General features: G+C 40.6%; 1 protein-coding gene across 1 annotated transcript in view; it reads right to left on the reverse strand.

The window, feature by feature from the left end:
- DBNDD2 (dysbindin domain containing 2) overlaps nt 1-16,002 on the reverse strand; it is a 34,852-nt gene extending 18,850 nt beyond the window's left edge. The window contains exon 1 of the mRNA XM_058178696.1: nt 15,738-16,002. Within this exon, the coding sequence (XP_058034679.1) occupies nt 15,738-15,783 (46 nt within the window). The 5' untranslated portion in view covers nt 15,784-16,002. The remainder of the gene's footprint in view (nt 1-15,737) is intronic.
- Nucleotides 16,003-19,451: the final 3,449 nt, after the last annotated feature.

The following is a 19,451-nucleotide window of genomic DNA, read 5'->3' on the forward strand; positions in this document are numbered from 1 at the left end:
CTGCTGGAGCAGGGTTGGACTAGATGACCTCCAGGTCCCTTCCAGACCTGGATTATCCTCTGAAGCTGCATCTAGTGCCAGGTTTCTACTCCCTCCTTCCTTCCTCTCTTTCTTTCCTTCCTTCCTTCTTCCTTGCCTCCTTTCTTTCTCTCTCTCTCTCTCAAACCCCTCCCTCACACCCCGTTTTCCCTTCCAGCAGCCTTGCTAGGCAAAGCTAAAAACGGGGTGGGGGCGGGAAGTTTGTTTTTCCTCCCAGTAGACTTCAGGGAAACTTCAGGAAAGCCTGCTGGGAGGAAAAACGGACTCCCCCGCCACCCGTTTTTTGGCTAGCACCCAGCTGAGCTGCGTGATCATCAAAGGTTTTTTTTTTTTAACTTTTAAAGCATTTTTTCTTCGGCTGATGATCGCGCGGCTGAGCTGGGCATGGGGGGGGGGCAGGGATTTTTGCTACCGGTTCTCCGAACCACCCGTTGCCATCGCTACTGGATCAGGTGAGCCGATCCGAACTGGGAGCATTTCACCCCTGGTGCAAATATCAACTAGCCTGTGAAAAAGTGCTCAGATCAGTCATCATTACTTAACTTAAAACATCCGCAGTCGAGATTTTCAAAGTGGAAGCTCCATGCCTTATTTACATATTTTCCGTGGGTTTAGAAATCATCTCCATTTATACACTTTCTAATACACATATTTTTCCTAAGGAAAAAATGTCTTTAAAGAAGAAAAGACAATTAACTGATATTTTGATTGCTAAAGCTTACTGTAGGTGCTATCTCAGTTTGGAAGTAACATTGACTATGATCTACTTCACTAAATTGTTACAGGGATATTGTGCAAACAAGGGAAAATACCGTATGTAGTGCCAATGAACTATCTAGTGCTAAAAGCACATGGAACAAATACAGATAGCCCTTAAGACTGGTCTTTTAATGACTGTTCAAAGTCCGGATGGACTTACCTGGGGACCCAGAATTGAAGTTTTGAAGATTTCCTCCCTCCCCACCCCATGGATGTTCAGCAATCAGACCACATTTAGGGCTACTTGAAGCATCCCATGGTCATATAACCCACAATTTATAACAGTTTTCCAGAAAACTGGCATTTACTTCTGATTTTTGGCAAAACCATAGAGACCATTGGTTTGCTTAATGACCAGGGCATTTGCTTAAGGGCTGCCATGGCTACTTTTTTTTGTTCAAAAAGTTTTTATTGGTCAAAAAAGGTTTATACAAATACATATCAGGTATGGTAAATTTTCATTTTTCTTATACAAGATAAGAATTTAACTCAAATTTTTTAACACATACAACAGCCATATGGCAAACAGGTGACACGAAGTAGCTAAATTTACAAATCTTACATACGCAATAAAGAAGGGTCAAGAATAAACAGAATATCGTACAAAAGAGAATAAGGAAAACCAACACAATACCAAATATCTTTATCACTTCCTAGTTTTGGATCTCAGAACTCTGGGTTCAGCCTGACCCAACTCAGGGCGCAACAGCGGCAGCCGCCTCCGCCCCATGGTCTATAACCTCCCTTCTTCAATTCCTGGGTCATCTGATTCCAGGAGGCTTTGTGTTCCTCCACGTAGGCCGTAGCCTCCGCAATTGTACTAATTTTTTCGTAATGCCCTCCCGGAAAATCATCAATCCTCTGGCATCAGCCATCTGAAGCCTACTCCCTTCTGGTACAATTTGCTTGACAAAAAGTAATATTTCTTTCTCATTTCACGTACCTGTCTGGGAATCTGCCTCAGAATGGCTATCTCCCTGCCCCTGTAAGTCAGTGCCCCACTCCTATGTTTTCTAAAATTTCATCTCGTCTCTCTTCTCACAAATTTGACATGAACCTCTCTGGGAACTGCATGCGTGCGTGCATATTGTGAATTAACTCTATAAACTCGATCCACATCCCAATTCATGAAATCAACACCTCTCCCAAGAAATTCTCCCAACAATTTAGTCACAACATCTCTCAAATCTTCTTGGTCCACTTCTTCCAAATTTTGAAACCTAAGGAAATAAGACATTTTATCCATCTGTAGTCCAAGCACAGCATTGCCTGTCATCTCCTCTCTTTTCTGCACTGCCCGCATCTCACCTGCAGACCTTCCACTTTCTGCTTGTTTTCTGCTGAGACTTGTTGAGTATCCTTTAAATCCTTTTGGATAGTCACAATTTCTGCTCTTATTTCCATTTGGCCTCTTTGCAAATCATCCAGTTTCTTGTCCATATTGGATAACTTTTCCAGAATTCTCTCCATCTCTCCAGCAGTTGGTCTCTGACCTTTTGCCATTTAAAAAAAAAATTCAAAATCCTCAGGCAAGCACAGTATCCTTGTAATTTCCTCCGGATCCACCAGGGGGCACTCACAGGAGCAACGAGTCCAGAGTACAGTTAGTCAACCAGGAAGCCGAAGGGAAGTGATGTCATCAAAATTCTCATAGTGAAGGCGGAAGCTGGGCGCCACCACTGTTCCCCAGAGGGAGGGGGGGCCTCAAACCCTCCCTCCTAAATTTCTCCATCACCTCTTCTCTCCAGAGCTCCACAAAACCGGTAATCTTCTTATTTTAAGTTCTCCTCTCTCCAGAATGACTCGTGCTCCTTCCAGCCGCAGGGGAGAAAAACCCCCCCGCACTCCGGAGCACTCCACTCGCGTTTACCGATATCCCCTTCCCTTCTCCATTCCTCAATTCTTCTCCGTTCCTGTTCACCACCAGGCTGCTGCAGTTATAAATCCAAAGCCCGGTGTCACGGGCACAGCGGCCCAGGCGACGACCAAAGTAATGGCGTGGCCGTGGCCTGTGGCCTCCAAACCCCGCCGAGCCTAGGACGCGCCAGCATCGGTCCCCACAGTCCTGTATGTCGGCTGGGAGACCCCTGGCGAGCCGTCCGTGCGGCAGGTGTCCTTTTCGGAACACCTGGCCCCTGGGGGCCTCGGCGGCGGCCGGATTCGGGCACTGGAGGCAGGAGAAGCCTCCAGACGACCGTTGCCTCTGGACACCGGAAGTCGTCTTAGGGCTGCCATGGCTACTTTATGAACACTGCGTTCATTTAATGGCCACCACAAAAAAGGATTGTAAAATTGGGTCAATCACATGACTGACCTGCTTTGCAGCTTTCATGAATTACATCCATGGGGCAGGCTTCATTATGGTCATAACTCAAGGACTACCTGTAGAAATAACACATCTCTAAATTCTATGAAGTATATATTATTGTTTGAATTCATACTTAATAAGACATGTCAAGAAAATATTTTTGTCATTATTTCTTCAATGTTTATCTATTAATTTCTCCATTAACAGCATTAAACACAAAAAATATAAAAGTTGCCCCAGGAACTAGCGCTTTCCAACGAGGACAGGTTATGGCATTCTAGAAAGTAGGTGCATGAGAAGGGACATAATGGTATTATATAAAATTATGTATGGTGTAGATAAAGTGGGCAACGGGAAGCTATTTTCCTTTCCTGAAATGCTGGAACCACAGGACATCCAATGAAATTGATTGAGAAAAATTGGGGCGGACAAAAGAAAATAAATTTTTACACAACACATAATTAAATGTTAGAATTCATTACCCTGGGATGTAATGTTGGCTACCAGCTTGGTTGGTTGGAGCAATTCATGGAAGTCTTGGGATCAATTACTATTAGCCTTGATGGTAGTGGGACTGCCTCTGAAGTCCATCTGTTGGGAAACTAGTAGGTTTCCTAGTACAGTTGGCTGGCCACTTGAGAACAGACTGCTAGACTAAATGGGTCAGGAGTCCAATCCAGCAATGCACTGCTTATGTTCTTATCTTCCTCATCAGATAGTCCTCCCAGTTCCCTAACACATCCACCCACAATTAGAATAGAAATACTGCTTTACGTACACCACCAAGTGATGATAGCCACATTTAAAGCCAAAGTTAAAGGCTTTACAAGGGGATTGATAAATTAATATTTAACAAGGGCATTAATCTTGAAGACTCATGCCTCCAAATAGTAGTTACAGGAGAAATATGATGGGAAAGGGTGTATTGCCATGTTTTGCTTGGAAGTATCCCAGAATTATCCATTTGGCTATAGTGAGAAACAAAATACAAGAATGAACCTTAGCCTGAATGAGCAAGGCTATTCTTATGCTCCTGTGTTCTTTGTTTAGAACAGTGGTAGTCAACCTGGTCCATACCACCCACTAGTGGGCGTTCCAGCTTTCATGGTGGTCGGTACGGGTTTTGTCCGATACTGAAGCACTTTCCTTTTTTTTAATTTAATTGACTTTATAAAAAAAATTCATAGCATTATTTAAAAACATTTTCATTAGTTTTTCATAAAATTCCCCATGACAATTTAAATTTCTGAAAATATACTATTTGTATCGCCCGTGCATAAGTTTAGTTCACATTACATACATGAAACTAAATGGTGCTATAGTGCGACCGCGAACAAAACAGCCTCATCCCAGAATAGCTCACGCATCTCCCCCCACACCACCCAGCTGTAACAGACAAGCAAAGCTGGTAGCTGGCACCCCCCAACAAACCCAATCCACGATGCGCGAGAGGCACGCACAGACAATGATACACTTTATAAATTACCATTACTGTGGAACCGGTGGGTGGTTAGAAAATTTTACTACTAACAGAGATACAAAAGTGGGCGGTAGGTATAAAAAGGTTGACTACCCCTGCTTTAGAAGGTGCAGTCTTCTCTTTAAATAACCTTCACCAACTTTGGCACCCTCCAAATATGCAGATTTTAAGTCCCAGAATTCACCAGCAATCATGGCTAATGTAAAGTTAAGTTTTATTTTGGAGTGGGATAACTATAGTTCTCAGATGCTAGTATGCTATTTATTGTTGATAGAAAGTATAGTTCAACAATATCTGAAAGGTTAAAGGTTGCCAATTCTGACTCTGATTACATTTAAACTGATACATGCAAATTTATGTAAACCTGTTCTTTTGTTGTTATTGTTCGTTTTTGTTGATTCTTTTTCTTGGTGATCTGCAACTTGCCAATCTGCCCACAGTGCTCTGATAAATTTGATCAGGTCTCAGTTATGAATTCATTTGACATAGAATTGAACCTTACAACTTGTCTGAATGCTGTGGTCTTTAAAAAAAACAGCACTCCTTTCTTTTCAACTAAATATTCAGAGCCAACCCTTATTCTTACCGCTTGAGAACACAGGGTTTAGTTTAAGCTCAGAAAAAAAGCTTTCTAAAATTAACTGCAGTTCTCATTCCATGATGGTGGTCTAATTTAATACTGGTCACTATGCTGGGTCTCCACTGGTAGAACAGTTCTAATGTTTGAACAAATACACTGTGAAACCAAGCCGAAGAAAGTGATACTAGGCATCAAGACAAAGAGAGATGGAACGGATTGGTACTGTGTAACAACATGCCACGGCTTAGACAAAATGCTTTATGTTAGAGCCTGAATCAAAAAGATGTGTTGGGATTTATTTCCCAGATAAATTAACAAACCTGCTGATAGATTCCTGGTGAAATTTCATTAGCCAGCTGGGCAGCTGGCCACAAGCATTGAATTGCCATTATGTAATTCTTGGTGATAGTCAGCTGCTTTGTTGAGCAGCTGGTGGCTGACTGGACTGCACTAGGACAGCAATTGAGGGCCAGAAATGGTGCCACCTTCTTTGTCCCACCTTATATATCTTGGGCAGACAAGAAGGCAAACAGGGTTTAGATACAAGCTTTTTTGCATCCTTCTCTTTGGCTTCCTTTTAGCAAAAAAACAGAGCAGATGCTTTTCCTTCTCTTCAGGAGTGATGGGCTGTCTCACACACACTGCCCGTACTAAGATTGCCTCACTAGGATGGTATGTACCCCATGACTATTATGTATTCATTCACAATGCTTCCTCTTGTGGGCTGCATTCTGTTTTTAAGGAGAGAAAAATACCTGCTGCTGCCTTTTCTTTCCCAGGGCATTCAACCAATAGGGGCCTGCACTCATTCACAACTGGGGGTGGGGTGGACCGTGCAACAGTGCTTTCTCTTGAAATGCCCCCCCTCCCAAATACGTCTGTTACTTGGGTTCCAAAGCACCAGCTTCCCTATTGCCTACTAATCCTTCCGGCTCTCACTGCACACTCATTATACACTGAAGTCTGGGACTGAATGTGAAAGCAAGGATTGTAAGAAAGGAAGGAATCTGGGAATCATTCATCTGTTCATTATCTACATGAAAGGTTTTTCAAACTAAGAGAGGCTTCCCAGCAGCTGGATTAACCTTAGCATCAGGTGCTGTACCTTTCTCTGAAGGAAGAAGCCTCCAAAAGATAGGATTATGTGGTTAGGAATTTTATTGTTGATGGGCAACAGATTTCTACTGAATATATTCTGCATAAAAGTTGGTATTGCATAATTTCATTTGACATGATGTATATTAATGTCTTCTGGAGGTAATTTTAGCATATGTCAAGAATATTAACACTGAATGTATGGGATATTCACATCACTTAATATCAACACATTAATTAAACTCTTCTATCGTATACAATAAATAATAAAATAAATAAATAAATAATAAATAAATAATAAAATAAAATAAAATAAACTGTTTCAACTCCTACCCTCAAAACAGCGCTATAGAGCACTGCACACCAGAACAACTAGACACAAGTTGAGTTTTTTCCTGAAGGCCATCACTCTGCTAAACAAATAATTCCATCAACACTGTCAAACTATTTACTGAATCTGCATTACTATTAATCTTCTCATAGTTCCCATCACCAATCTCTTTCCACTTATGACTGTATGACTGTAACTTGTTGCTGGCAATCCTTATGATTTATATTGATATACTGACCATCAATTGTGTTGTAAATGTTGTACCTTGATGTTGTATCTTTTCTTTTATGTACACTGAGAGCATATGCACCAAGACAAATTCCTTGTGTATCCAATCACACTTGGCCAATAAAATTCTATTCTATTCTATTCTATTCTATTCTATTCTATTCTATTCTATTCTATTCTATTCTATTCTATTCTATAGTCTCTTGAAAGCACTGTATTACGCTTCCTAATGGTATTTATTTAAGTTGAAATTTTTCAAGAGATTAGATAACAGTCCAGAAATTAATACTATAGCTTTATAATCCATTTGTCTCAGGATATCTATAAAATGGTCCAACACAAGTAATTTAATTTTCATTATTAGCTGCAAATTTACAATAGCAAAATACCAGGAAACCAAGAATACTTTTTGTATTTAAAAGTGGCAAATTGCGTCAGCTGCCAATTTAACAGAATGTTAAATGTCATTTACCAGTAATTAAAAAAGGTTTTATTCATGTTTGTCCTTTTTTTTAAAGCTTACATTAGTCAATTAATTCCTCACAGATTACCTCTACCTACACAAATGTACATTTTGGATAGAACAATGGAATTTTGAAGTTCAACTTGACTTTCTCAGATTTTAATCTATTGCAATAATAACCACTACTAAATTAGTTACTGAAATCTGATTAAAAAGTAGGTTGTCATGGCGAAAACATAGGTCTAGAGTATTTATATGGACAGGAAAGAGTTCATAATAGATGAAGCTGATCATTTTTTCCTCCTTTTAACAAACATTGGTTTGCCAGGGGTAAGCGATTATAGCTGGATTTGTACATGATTATATGTACCCACTATATTTCTTAACAGATGTTTATTCCCAAATTTTCTTCATGCTTCTGCAACTAAAATAATACAAATGGTCACACTGTGTGGGCCCAGAAAATCCTTATATCTAGAGTATAAAATTATCTAACCACAATACTGTGACTTTTCTGAATCTCTTTTCTCAAGTCTTAGGCGCTTAAGTTCCATAACAAGAAGGGCATGAAAAGTTCATCTCAGCAACTCGACTTTGTTAATGATTCATTCTGCAGCTCCCATAAAGACCCTGAATGTTTGTCTGTCTCTGTCAAGCTCCAAAAGCAAGAAAGATATGCTGAGGTTCTTCTAGGGAGTTTCCTTTATTGTTCCTCACCTTTAGGCAGAAATCTTTTCAAACCAAAGTAAACTGCTTGCGTCATTAAACATATACTCTAAGAACTCCCAGGGAGGAGCTGTCTTAACTATTTTTTTCTCCCAACCAAACTATTGAAACTTTGCTGTCTTTTGTTTCTCTGGAGTGTGATCCATCCATCTTGGGAATCTGGACCACATTCTATACTATATAGAACCACACTCTATCACTGTACTATAAAAGTAAAGACCTTTTCTAGCGCAAATGGATATGTTTATATAGTTTTCTTAGAAACAAGGCAGGTAATCCTTGATTTACAATCACAATTCAGACTAAAATTTCAGTTGGTAAGAGATACAATTAAGCAAGTCATCACACGAACAGAGCCAATTTAACAACCCTTTTATCATGGTTATTAAGTGAATCATGTGGCTATTAAGCAAATTCCATTGTCTTTGCTTGTTGGAAGCTGGCTGGGAAGGTCACAAATCATGATAATGTCACTGCAAAATACTGCAACTATCATAAATGCAAGCTGGTTCCAAGCACCTGAATTCCTGTCATAACTTTTAACTGTTGTTAAGTTAATGGTTATGTTGGCAACCACCTGTATGTTAATGGTTTGTCATTGCCTTTTTTCTAGTTCTTTTTTAAATTATTTTTTCAATCTAGTTTACAGCTCTAGTTTATCCTAACACACTCCTGTCCAAAGTATTAACCAGATCTGACTTTTTTTAGCTTTTTGAGATCAGTCAAAACATCTTAAATGACTTCCTCTCTCTTACGTTGCTTAGTCTACTTCATAGATTGAAATGTACTGATAAATAAAATTACTCACTATTTTGAATTTACATAGTCAGCCTATGAGGCCCAACTTAAAAGCTGAAGGTGATTAATATGACGATTCAAATCCCATTTTAGATATGAGATCATCAGGGGATATGATACAAGTTACTAATCTCATGGCAAAATAAGAACAGTGAGCTATTGCACATAGTTATGAGGAAGTGTAACATAAAGACTATGAACATGAAAAAAATTCCAGAGTTGCTGAAGTCACACAGGTAAGCCACTCCAAACTCATTAATTGTTAATTCTAAATACTATTACCATTTAGATCAAGGGTTTCCAACCCTGGCAACTTTAAAACTTATGGACCAACTCCCAGAATTCCCCAGCCAGCCTCTCTGTCAGTTCGTTTAACCCAGTATTTTGTTCTCTATTGTGATAAACCAATAAATCCAAAATGAGAAAGGACAGAATTATTTGCCTATGCTGTTGTTTCAAGTAACAGATAATTAATGAGGTACTGCTTTTCATAGAATAATAAAGCTAGAAAAAGCCACTGAGGAAGTCTCCCGTTCAACACACAGAATTCAAATGAAGTTATCTTCAGCAATTGTTTACCTAACATCTGGTTGCAACATCAATTAAGAAGCTCTCCACATCCCTTCACTAATTGGTTTTAGCATCAAACTACTCTTGCTATTGGGAAACATTTTTGTAACATCAAATGGAAGAATCAGCTTTCCTGAAATTTAAACGTTGTTTTGGACTTGGATTCTGAGGGATTTTTTATTTATTTTGACACTCCTTCTGGTTCTTGAAAAGTACTTCCTTTCACCTGTCTTTTCTTAAAGCAGGGGTCTCCAACCTTAGTAACTTTAAGGTTTGTGGACTTCAACTCCCAGAATTCCTCAGCTAGCAAAGCTGGCTGAGGAACTCTGGGGGTTGAAGTCCACACGCCTTAAAGTTACTAAGGTTGGAGACCCCTGTCTTAAAGAATAGATCCTTCAACCATTCCTGGGACGGCAGGAATCATTGCTCTGATCATCTTTATCACCTTAATTTGTATCTCTTTCAGTATAAATAAGGTGTTATTTTAGGAGTCTTGACTAAATCAAGACACCAAATGAGGACAGCATAGAGCAGCCTTCTATAGCAGGGGTCTCCAACCTTGGTCCCTTTAAGACTTGTGGACTTCAATTCCCAGAGTTTCTCAGCCAGCTTTGCTGGCTGAGGAACTCTGGGAGTTGAAGTCCACAAGTCTTAAAAGGACCAAGGTTGGAGACCCCTATTCTATAGTCTGGTGCCTTCTAAACGGATGGCCACACTAGTTGGGGAATTGAAATCTCCACACATCTGATGGCTACCTGGTCTAGCAAGGCAATAAAACCAATTTTTTAAAATCTTCAGCAGAAATAAACTTGCAAGAAGAAAACCTGCCAAATCTGGCAATTAAAAACTGCAGAAGTGTCAGGAACAGAGGATATATTTAACCTAAGAGTTTTAGGGCAGGCTTAGATTTTTTGGGGGCTGTCTTGAGAGCAGGAAGTAAAGTCATGTTTTGGACAAGACTTGTCAGAACTGTTGGATTGGATTTCAGCTAGGAGTGGTAGCTTTTGTCATTCTTTCTTGTCCAGTTAGATCCTGAATACAAAACGCCTATTGTGAGGCAAGCAGCATGAATAAAACGAGATGGAAGAGGAGTGTTGTTATCGTAGGCATACATCCAAGAGACGATGGTATGCTTTTCTTCTTTAAGACAGGGGTTTCCTACCTTGGTAATTTTAAGCCTGGAGGACTTCAACTTCCAGAATTCTGGGAGTTGAAGTCCTCCAGGCTTAAAGTTGCCAAGGTTGGAGACCCCTGCTTTAAAAGGCTCTTAAAAATCTTTGAGTCCTTAAGATCCTGTTTGGAAGAGTTACCTCTTTACCTTTCACCAGTACATAACATCTGGAATTCTTTCCAAGCCAGATGTGAATGTTAGGTTAGGTTAAATTAGAATTGCTAATGCTAATGGCTCATGGTTTGAACTCTCAGCCACCATATAAAACAAGGGGCTTGCACTTGTATGAAAAGGAGTTTTTTGAGCCTATTATTGCTATGCCACAATAAAACATTATGTTACTATTAATGAGCATACAGAATTTGGTTCCCCAACACTCCAAGACATTTCTAAAGTTTTATGGCTGAAAAATGAGGAGTTGATAAGACAGGTAGTCCTCAACTTACAACAGTTTGTTTAGTGACCGTTCAAAGTTACAACAGCACTGAAAAAAGTGACTTATGACCATTTCTCACACTTACGACCATTGCATCATCCCCATGGTCATGTGATCAAAATTCAGTTGACTCATATTTATGATGGTTGCAGTGTCCCAGGGTCATGTGATCAACTTTTGCAAATGTTTCACTTAGCAACAAAAATTTTGGGCTGAATTGTGATTGTAAGTCAAGGACTTACCTGTATTCAGTCAGGAAAATTCAGAAACTAAACAGAGTATTGAAGTTGGTTCTAGATTTTGGTTCAACAGCATGCATTTCTTGCATTAGAAATTACATTTTCCATACCGCAATGTCCTGCCTGACATTACATTGCCAGAAACAGTCAGCATCCAAAAGCCAAACAGACAGCTTTGTACATATGATTTAAGAAGGTAAGGTTTCCCAAACTGGGCAATCATTTTGAAATATAGTTGATCTAGCCCTCTTATTTGGTAACTTAGCATTTCCTAAAGGAGGGTTTTCCAGATAAAGGAAGCCTGATAATAATATTACCAAGAAAAGGCATTTCTATAAATTATTCCATCCTTTCCTTTTCAACGAAAAAAGCATGGAGGACATGGTGAATAAACAGGAGAGAACTAACAAATGAAACATAACATTGTCTGGATACAAATATGACTATAAATTCCATGAATGAGCCATGAAATTGCAAAAACTTAGATTTAAAACTTTAGTTTTTATTTCAATACATAACAATTCAACTTGATTATTATATCCACACTGCAGATAGAAACCTAACTTTAAAACCATAGTCCTGCTAAGGTGCTATCTATCTTAAAAATCCATAATTCAAATCATATTTCCACATTTTCATCTCATATCTCCAGTTTCCAGGACTGTGAGAAGTACATAGAACCATTGAGAGTTATCCAAGTTCTTCAGGCCCCAAAGATGAATTCTACATATAAATGGAATATATTTGTTCCTTTTTGTATAATTTGGTGTATTTTTGCAAGTCATGGGGGATTTTTCCTTTTCTTTTTTCCGTTTTTAGAAACACTTGACTCTTGGTGCCTGCCTGGACAAATCCCTACAGATTTCTAAGCATCAATTTTGGAAGTGATTTGCTATCGATTATTTCTTCCTATGGATGAGAGGGAATGACGAGCCCAAGATCAAATGGCAGAACTATAACTCAGCTTTTTCTCTCCTAGTCTAGCACTTTAACCACTAGACCAGGGGTGAAATGTTACTGGTTCGCTCCGGTTCAGGCGAACCGGTAGCAGTGGTGGTATGTGATTTGGCGAGCCAGTAGTTGCACTAGCCCGAGGCTCTACCCACCCACCCAGACATCATTACTATTATTATTATTTTAACCAAGAAGTAACCTGTTTTGACCTCTGCGCATGCGCAGAGGGTCTAAAATCGGAGGTGAAGATGACATGAGTGCACTTCCGAACCGATAGGGAAGGTAAGTAGATTTCACCCCTGCTCTAGACCAACCTGGCTCTCATTTATTTCCAGTGGAAGAATGCAAAAGCTTAATCATAGCACTAAAAAACAACTATAGGTCCTCGTTTCTGTTCTTTTGGAATATAGGAGAATGCATTCTCTGGCTAGTTGGTAATTCTGTACTGCAAACTCAGCACATTTTGGAAGCCTTCAGATTAGGAATGCTGACCTACACGAACCATAAATTATTTGTCATCTGAAAGTAAATCCCACTATTAAGGTTATTCAATGCATTCAACACAGCTACTTTCAGGAATGATTCTAGATTTATTGCATGAATATCAATGGATTGTTGCTTGCTACATTTGCATAGCACTATCGATAGCATTTCTATAGGTGAAGAATGCTTTAATTGTACTGCATGAAATTGCAGGTATTTGGATTAAGGGATAAATTTTCTTCAGCAAAGGATGTGATTTCCATCCAAATCTGACCTCAGATACCTTTCTTTTCCCATCCATCCACCCTTCTTTTCTATACACTCCTCTTAGGCTCCTGATTTACTGGTAATCAATTCCATGCCACCGCTGTTCCTGCAACCAAAATACAATCTTCAAGAGAGCAGCAAAAGTTGTGGAACAGGAAATTCTTTTAATACAGAGCATACTTCAATCCTCTAGAGAATTAAGACAGCTCTGAGAATGAAGCAGGCATGGATGCTGGCTACACAGCTTGGTTCAAGCATGACAAGGAAGCTGCCTCCTTTTGCTGTCCTTGGGGTTTTGAACATCTCTTGTCCTCCCATCAACCTCTCTAATGTGCTCCTGGTTTTATCCTGCTCATTGTTCTATATAAAGCAACTCGTGGCCCTGTAAATAGCCAGGTCTTATGATGTTGTCTCTGTTGGAGAGAGAGCTATGGCCTGCGAAAATATTTTTAGCTTCAAGACTCAAGGGATTTGAGGATAGGGCAATCTAGCTTTCATTATGAATTTGAGACAGTGGGAAGGGTCACAGGACAACGTTTCTTCACCTCACCCTGTTTCTCTCAAATCACCAGCTTTTCGGTCTTCCTCCCTCCTTCCCTCTTTTTCTTGCACTTCACCTCCCCGCAGTTTGAGTTATGCTTTTACTGCAGTGTCACATCCCAAAGGAAGGCTGAGAGGAGCATTCAAATGGGAGTTGTGGATGGATTTTAAATCTCCAGTTTCAGGCCAGTTCATCTTTCCATACATGTTATTCCTAAGACATGCTTATCCGTTATCTCTTATGGAACAGAAGGGTTTTATTTTCTTTTTCTATAAAAGAAATCTACCACCAATCTTCCAACTATTTCCAGTAATCTGCCATAGGCTAATAGATCTCACAAAAGCCAATGTTACTCAATTTCTCTTCAGAGCTTAGGGAAAAAAGACTTTAAACAGAGATCAAAAGAGACTTGTTTTAGCAACCTCATCTAAAAATGAAGGCTCTTCAGCCAACCAGGAAAAAACAACAACCCATAGCCGACAGCTAGAACTGGACATCAGATTAAATGCATCTTTGCATTAAAAAAAATACATTTATATATTTAAAGGAGTTAATATTGTTAAAGGCTGATTGTAAGTGAAGGAATATCTAAAGAAAAGAGAATATGGTATATTTGTGTAGGGAATCATGCAAAGATAGATCTAGCTTCTCTCTTTTGCATCAAAAAAATTGGCAATGTAAAAAATGGCATTGATGTAAGAATCATGTAAATTCATTAGAATTAATATTGAAAGTACATTCTGAAGAGAGATTACAGCAGAGGATGCATTTCTTGGGAATAAGAGTTCATGCATAGCTTTTCATGGCGGTGGCAACTATCTTGTCAGGAACATGACATCACTATCACACCAGCTCAGGCCCCATCACCCACTAGAGTTAAAAAGTCTCCTTAAATCAGAGCAAGGGGATATCATATAAAGAGCAAAGTTGACATTGGAGGGATGATCCACACAAGAAGCCTAACTTCTTAACCGTTGGGTATTTTTTTAGAAAGGCATGAGGGAGGGGAGGAGGGCATACTCTGACTAAAATGAGGGGGAGGAAATGCAGAGTGGGCTTGTTGCTTTTATTCTTATCTTGTTGTCTCATAGCAATTATCCACCACTTGCATCTTGTGAAACTACACATAAACTCCCACTGAATTTGCCAATGAGAACAATACTTTCTCTTTGCCAGGAAAAAAAAATAATAACTTTACAATTTGTGCTCTTACACTGATCACAGAGGAAGAGGGAGTTGGTGGATCGAATGTATTTTTTTCAGCCGAAACATGAACGAACACATTTATTTTTGAACATAAAACATCTCTCAAATGTAAACTAAACACCTTATAGAGACTTCATAGAAGGGTGGGAAGTGGGGAGCCACTGTTTAGATCTGCCTATAGGTATTTCCTGAATGCAAATCAGGAAGAGACTGGATGAGGCACAAAGTCCAAGGTTAGCAGGAGAGTATTTGTAGGCCGGAACTAATAAGCACTGGGCTTTCCAGAGACTTTGGACCAATCTGATGCTGGTTAGGGTTGATGTGAGTTGTAATTTCTTAAGAAGTGGGGGCGGGGGAGAATTCTCAACAGCATATAAATGATGTAGTCATGTATATTAGATTGAAATGGGGTGTGTGTGTGAGGGGGGGAATACAAGCCTGTGAGTCAGATTGTCTCAAGAAAAAAATGCTGTGGGCTGTTGTTGAAGTGACAAAATTCTAAGAGATGAACTGCAATTAGAGGGCAATGGTTAGGGTGGTTTCCTGCTGTTGATCAAAAGGTGTGGATCCTGGGACTTGTGCCCAAGCCATTTCCCTGCTCCAGAAATGATGGTATAGTCAAGCTACTTTCCCACAATAACTCAGGGCAAGAAATCGGGGATGGGGAGGGGGGGAAGGCACGCTCTCCGATAAAAGATCCCCCCCCTATGTATTCTATGGAGAGAACTGCCCCCCCATCCCAGCTGGGAGCAAGGAAATCTGGGGACTGGGGACCTTAAGGGAAAACGGGCTTGTCTTCAGCCTGTGGCCCCCATTACTCCAGGCTAGCCTACCCAACCCCCTTTACACCTGCTGGCTGGCCAAGGCGGGGAGTTATAGCACGCGAAGTCCGGAGAGGAGTCGGATCCTGGGAGGCTGAAAGGTAGCCCGGTTTTCTCATCTCCATGAATTTCACCTGCCCAAGCGCCTCTGGGCAACTCTCTGCCTCGGCGCTTCCGTTCCTCGGAAATGCCTACGAAAAGTTTCGGTTCGGAAAACGGGGGAGGGCAAAAGACGGACTTACAGGGCAGCCTCCGGCTGTGGCCGTGATGGGCTTCGGGTCCTGACATTGCTTTCCGTGGGCGAGTACGGCGCCGATTCTCCTGGATTCTCCACGGCCTTCCCGGGCAGAGGAAAGACGCGCTCACAGCAGACCGGCCGCCAACACTCCCGCCGTTCCCAAGCGCCTGCTCATCTTCCCAAGGAGTGGTCCAGCTGCGGGGACTCCACCGGCCGTAACTCCGGCTTGTCTGGCTCTAGCGGGGCGGACTGGGACTTCGGCAGCAGAACGTACCAAGTGGACGAGATGCCAAAGGGGTGGAGCCGCAGATCGCGGGGCGTTGTGTGTGTGTGTGTGAGGGGGGGGCGGGTGTTGCTCTTCGCGTTGATTTTCCGTCCGCCTCGTTTGGCGAGGTCGGAAGCGGAGGACGAGTCGAAGAGGCTGGAGTGGCGCAGACGTTCCCGACCACGCTGGGGCACCCACAGACTCGCCCGTGGCTTGTTTTTTATTTTTAATTTTTAAATGTATAAAGACCGCTTTTCCCAGGGCCTCTGTAGGCGTGAAAAACGGACGGGGATTAAAGGAAGAAGGGCCAGCAGTCGGGAGAAGAAAAGGCGGAAGGCTGCAAAGATGGGCCGTCAGGCGGGACTCCAGGACCGATCAGCTCACTTTACCTTGCAGGGTTGTTGTTGTGGAAGGGGATGAAGGAGGAACTGGGCTCTAAATATGCACCAAAGACAAATTCCTTGTGTGTCCAATCACACTTGGCCAATAAAGAATTCTATTCTATTCTATTCTATTCTATTCTATTCTATTCTATTCTATTCTATTCTATTCTATTCTATTCTAAATGGGAGCATGGAGCTCCTAGAGACATGTGGAAATATGAAGAAAATGATAATAATAGGACTGATGTAGCCTCAAATATGCCTTCAGACACCTAAATGTCCTTTTGGACACCTGAAAGCCAGCAGGCTGTTTCCTTCATACCAAAGGGAATGCAGGTAGAGCGGTGTTTCTCAACCTTGACATCTTTTAAGATGGATGGACTTCAACTCCCAGAATTCCCTAGCTGGTTGGTTCGCCAGGGAATTCTGGCCAGCCAAGACTGGCTGGGGAATTCTGAGAGTTGAAGCCCATCCATCGTCAACATGGCAAGATTGAGAAACACGGATACGGAGAGTTTTGTTTTGACCGAGTCTCTTGCAGTTTCGATAAAGGAACAGAGAACTGGAAATTTCAGACTTGTACATACTAAATGGGAAGTCCCTGTGTTTTGAACTATTTTGCATTTATGTGGGGAGGTGAAACAGATGCTTCCATTCCCTTGTGCCTGCAGAAGGAACCCAGGCAAGGAGGGCAGGCAATGCAGCAGGTGTGATAAACTAAATTCCTTGCTTGTCTGAAAGTCCTTTTCTGGCAAACGGTTTTTTAATTAAAAGGCCTAAGATCACTTTATCAGATGTCTGGTAAACAACAAAATATCTTATCCCACCAGACTTGAAATCCTAGGCTTAGAAAACTTAGAACTCCATCGCCTTCGAAAAGACCTAAGTTTAACTCATAGAATCATCTATTGTAATGTCCTTCCTGTTAAAGACTACTTCAGCTTTAATTGCAATAATGCAAGAGCAACCAATAGATTTAAACTTAATGCTAACCGCTTTAATCTAGATTGCAGAAAATATAACTTCTGTAATAGAATCATCAGTGCTTGGAATACTTTACCTGACTCTGTGGTCTCTTCCCATAATCCCAAAAGCTTTAACCAAAAACTTTCTACTATTGACCTCACCCCATTCCTAAGATGACCATAAGGGGCGTGCATAAGAGCACAAACGTGCCTACCGTTCCTGTCCTATTGTTTTTCTTTTTTCTTCTTATATATATATATGCTTATACCTCCTTATATTTCTTCATATATATGTTTATATACTATATAATCTTTTTGTGGGATGCTTATGTATATTGTTGTGACAAAATAAATAAATAAATACATAAATTTTTTGCCGCCATAGACTAACACAGTTCTCTTCCCACAGTTTTTCTTGTATGATGATATTAATGATGAATGCTTAAGGATTCAGAAGAACGTGCGCGGTATAAAGATCAATGCTGCAAAAAAAAATGCTGCTTATGCAGCTAATAATTCTGTGAGTCCGATGTTACTTAATCCACTGGTAGTGTCTAATGTCTCCCTGGCACACAGATTTTCTCTCCTAGATATCTTGTTGCTGTGAAATGATTTGATCTGTTTTGATCTATTATTAATCAGTTGGAAGCACATTGAGCACAATTAATTGATGGGATTCAGTATGCTACTTGAGATGCAGTTGCGGCTGCTAGCTCAGACAAATTAAAGGATGATGCTATGAATGGCAGGATGGCAGGATTAACCAGGATGGCTAAGAGAATCATCTTATATGGGACAGATATCTGTGGGGGACAATCCTGCCAGATGCTATATTTCTCTGCTAATGGATAAAATGTCACCCAAGGTGCTCCAAGCAACTGAAATACCTGAGCTATTCAGGATTTAGTACTCATTTATAGTGCATCCTGTAGTTCTTAATTAGGCAAAGTATAATTCTGCTATGACAGCCAGGGCGCTTCAACTCTGACTGTATAGTAGCCTTTCCAGTTTTACCATTTGTTCATTCAAGTGTCTTCTTCTTCCAGAAGGTTGGCTTTGAGTCTTTATTGTCTGCTTTGACTCACGTTGGCCATGGCAGAGAAGGATGTATTAACAACCAGATCTTTTCCACATTCTATGCCATTGACCAAATCAGGCTAGTTGTTCCTTTAGAGAGGATTTATCACCTCCAAGTCAAGAGTGTGCCCTACAGCTTCCTTCATCCAAGTCAACCTTGGCTTCCTCCATCAAGTTATCTTCAACAGGAGTGTATTAACATCCATAATCACAGAGCCACTTATGGAAGGTCTTAGGGACTATGGTGAAAATATGGGCCTGACTTGTCCCTCTTTCAACCTTATTACCCCGTTCCCCCCACAAGGTTGGAATGCATACAATTCCCATCTGGAGGATATTAAATTCAAGGAGGCTGTCCTAACATTGTGTCTGAGTGTTGTTACGTATAGGTTATCTTAACTGGCTTGCTTGCCTTGTCAATTCGCGCAGTTCTCTTTCACTTCAGGCTGCCCCTCTGGTTTTAGATCAACCTTTTTTGTCTTTTCGTTTGGGATCACTTGCTCTTGTTCTTTTCCATACCAACTGTTTCTAACTGGATGACAGAGGACGGGTGATTATATTGTACAGATGAAAAGTGATGGTTTCAAGAACTCATGTTTGCACCCGTGTTGGAGGAAAGATGTTAGGGAAACTTAAACGCTGTTGAACAAGCACTAGTCCACATGTCCACTGCAAATTATATATAATTTAGCAGCATGAGGAGGGTCACAGGTTCCCCCCCCCCCAATGCTAGAACCAATAAGGTTGGAGCTATGTAAGGATGAGAAAAGATTTCCCAGATAGAGAAATTTTGGGCACATCTATATTTTACTGAATTTTCATGCATTGTTTTTGCAATCCTACTTATGCACAAGAGAACTATGTATGGAAGCTGGTTGTTAATGAAAGAATTATTTTTTAGAATCAGAGCAGCAGTCATCAGCAGTGAATTGATTCACTGCCAGTTTAGAAGGTGAAATTCAAATTGGATTTTATTTAAAGCTGTCCTTCACAAAAGGAACCACATTGCCAAGTTACTTGCACTTTTT

This window comes from Ahaetulla prasina, chromosome 3 (genome assembly GCF_028640845.1).
Source record: "Ahaetulla prasina isolate Xishuangbanna chromosome 3, ASM2864084v1, whole genome shotgun sequence".
In the NCBI taxonomy this organism is placed as follows: domain Eukaryota; kingdom Metazoa; phylum Chordata; class Lepidosauria; order Squamata; family Colubridae; genus Ahaetulla; species Ahaetulla prasina.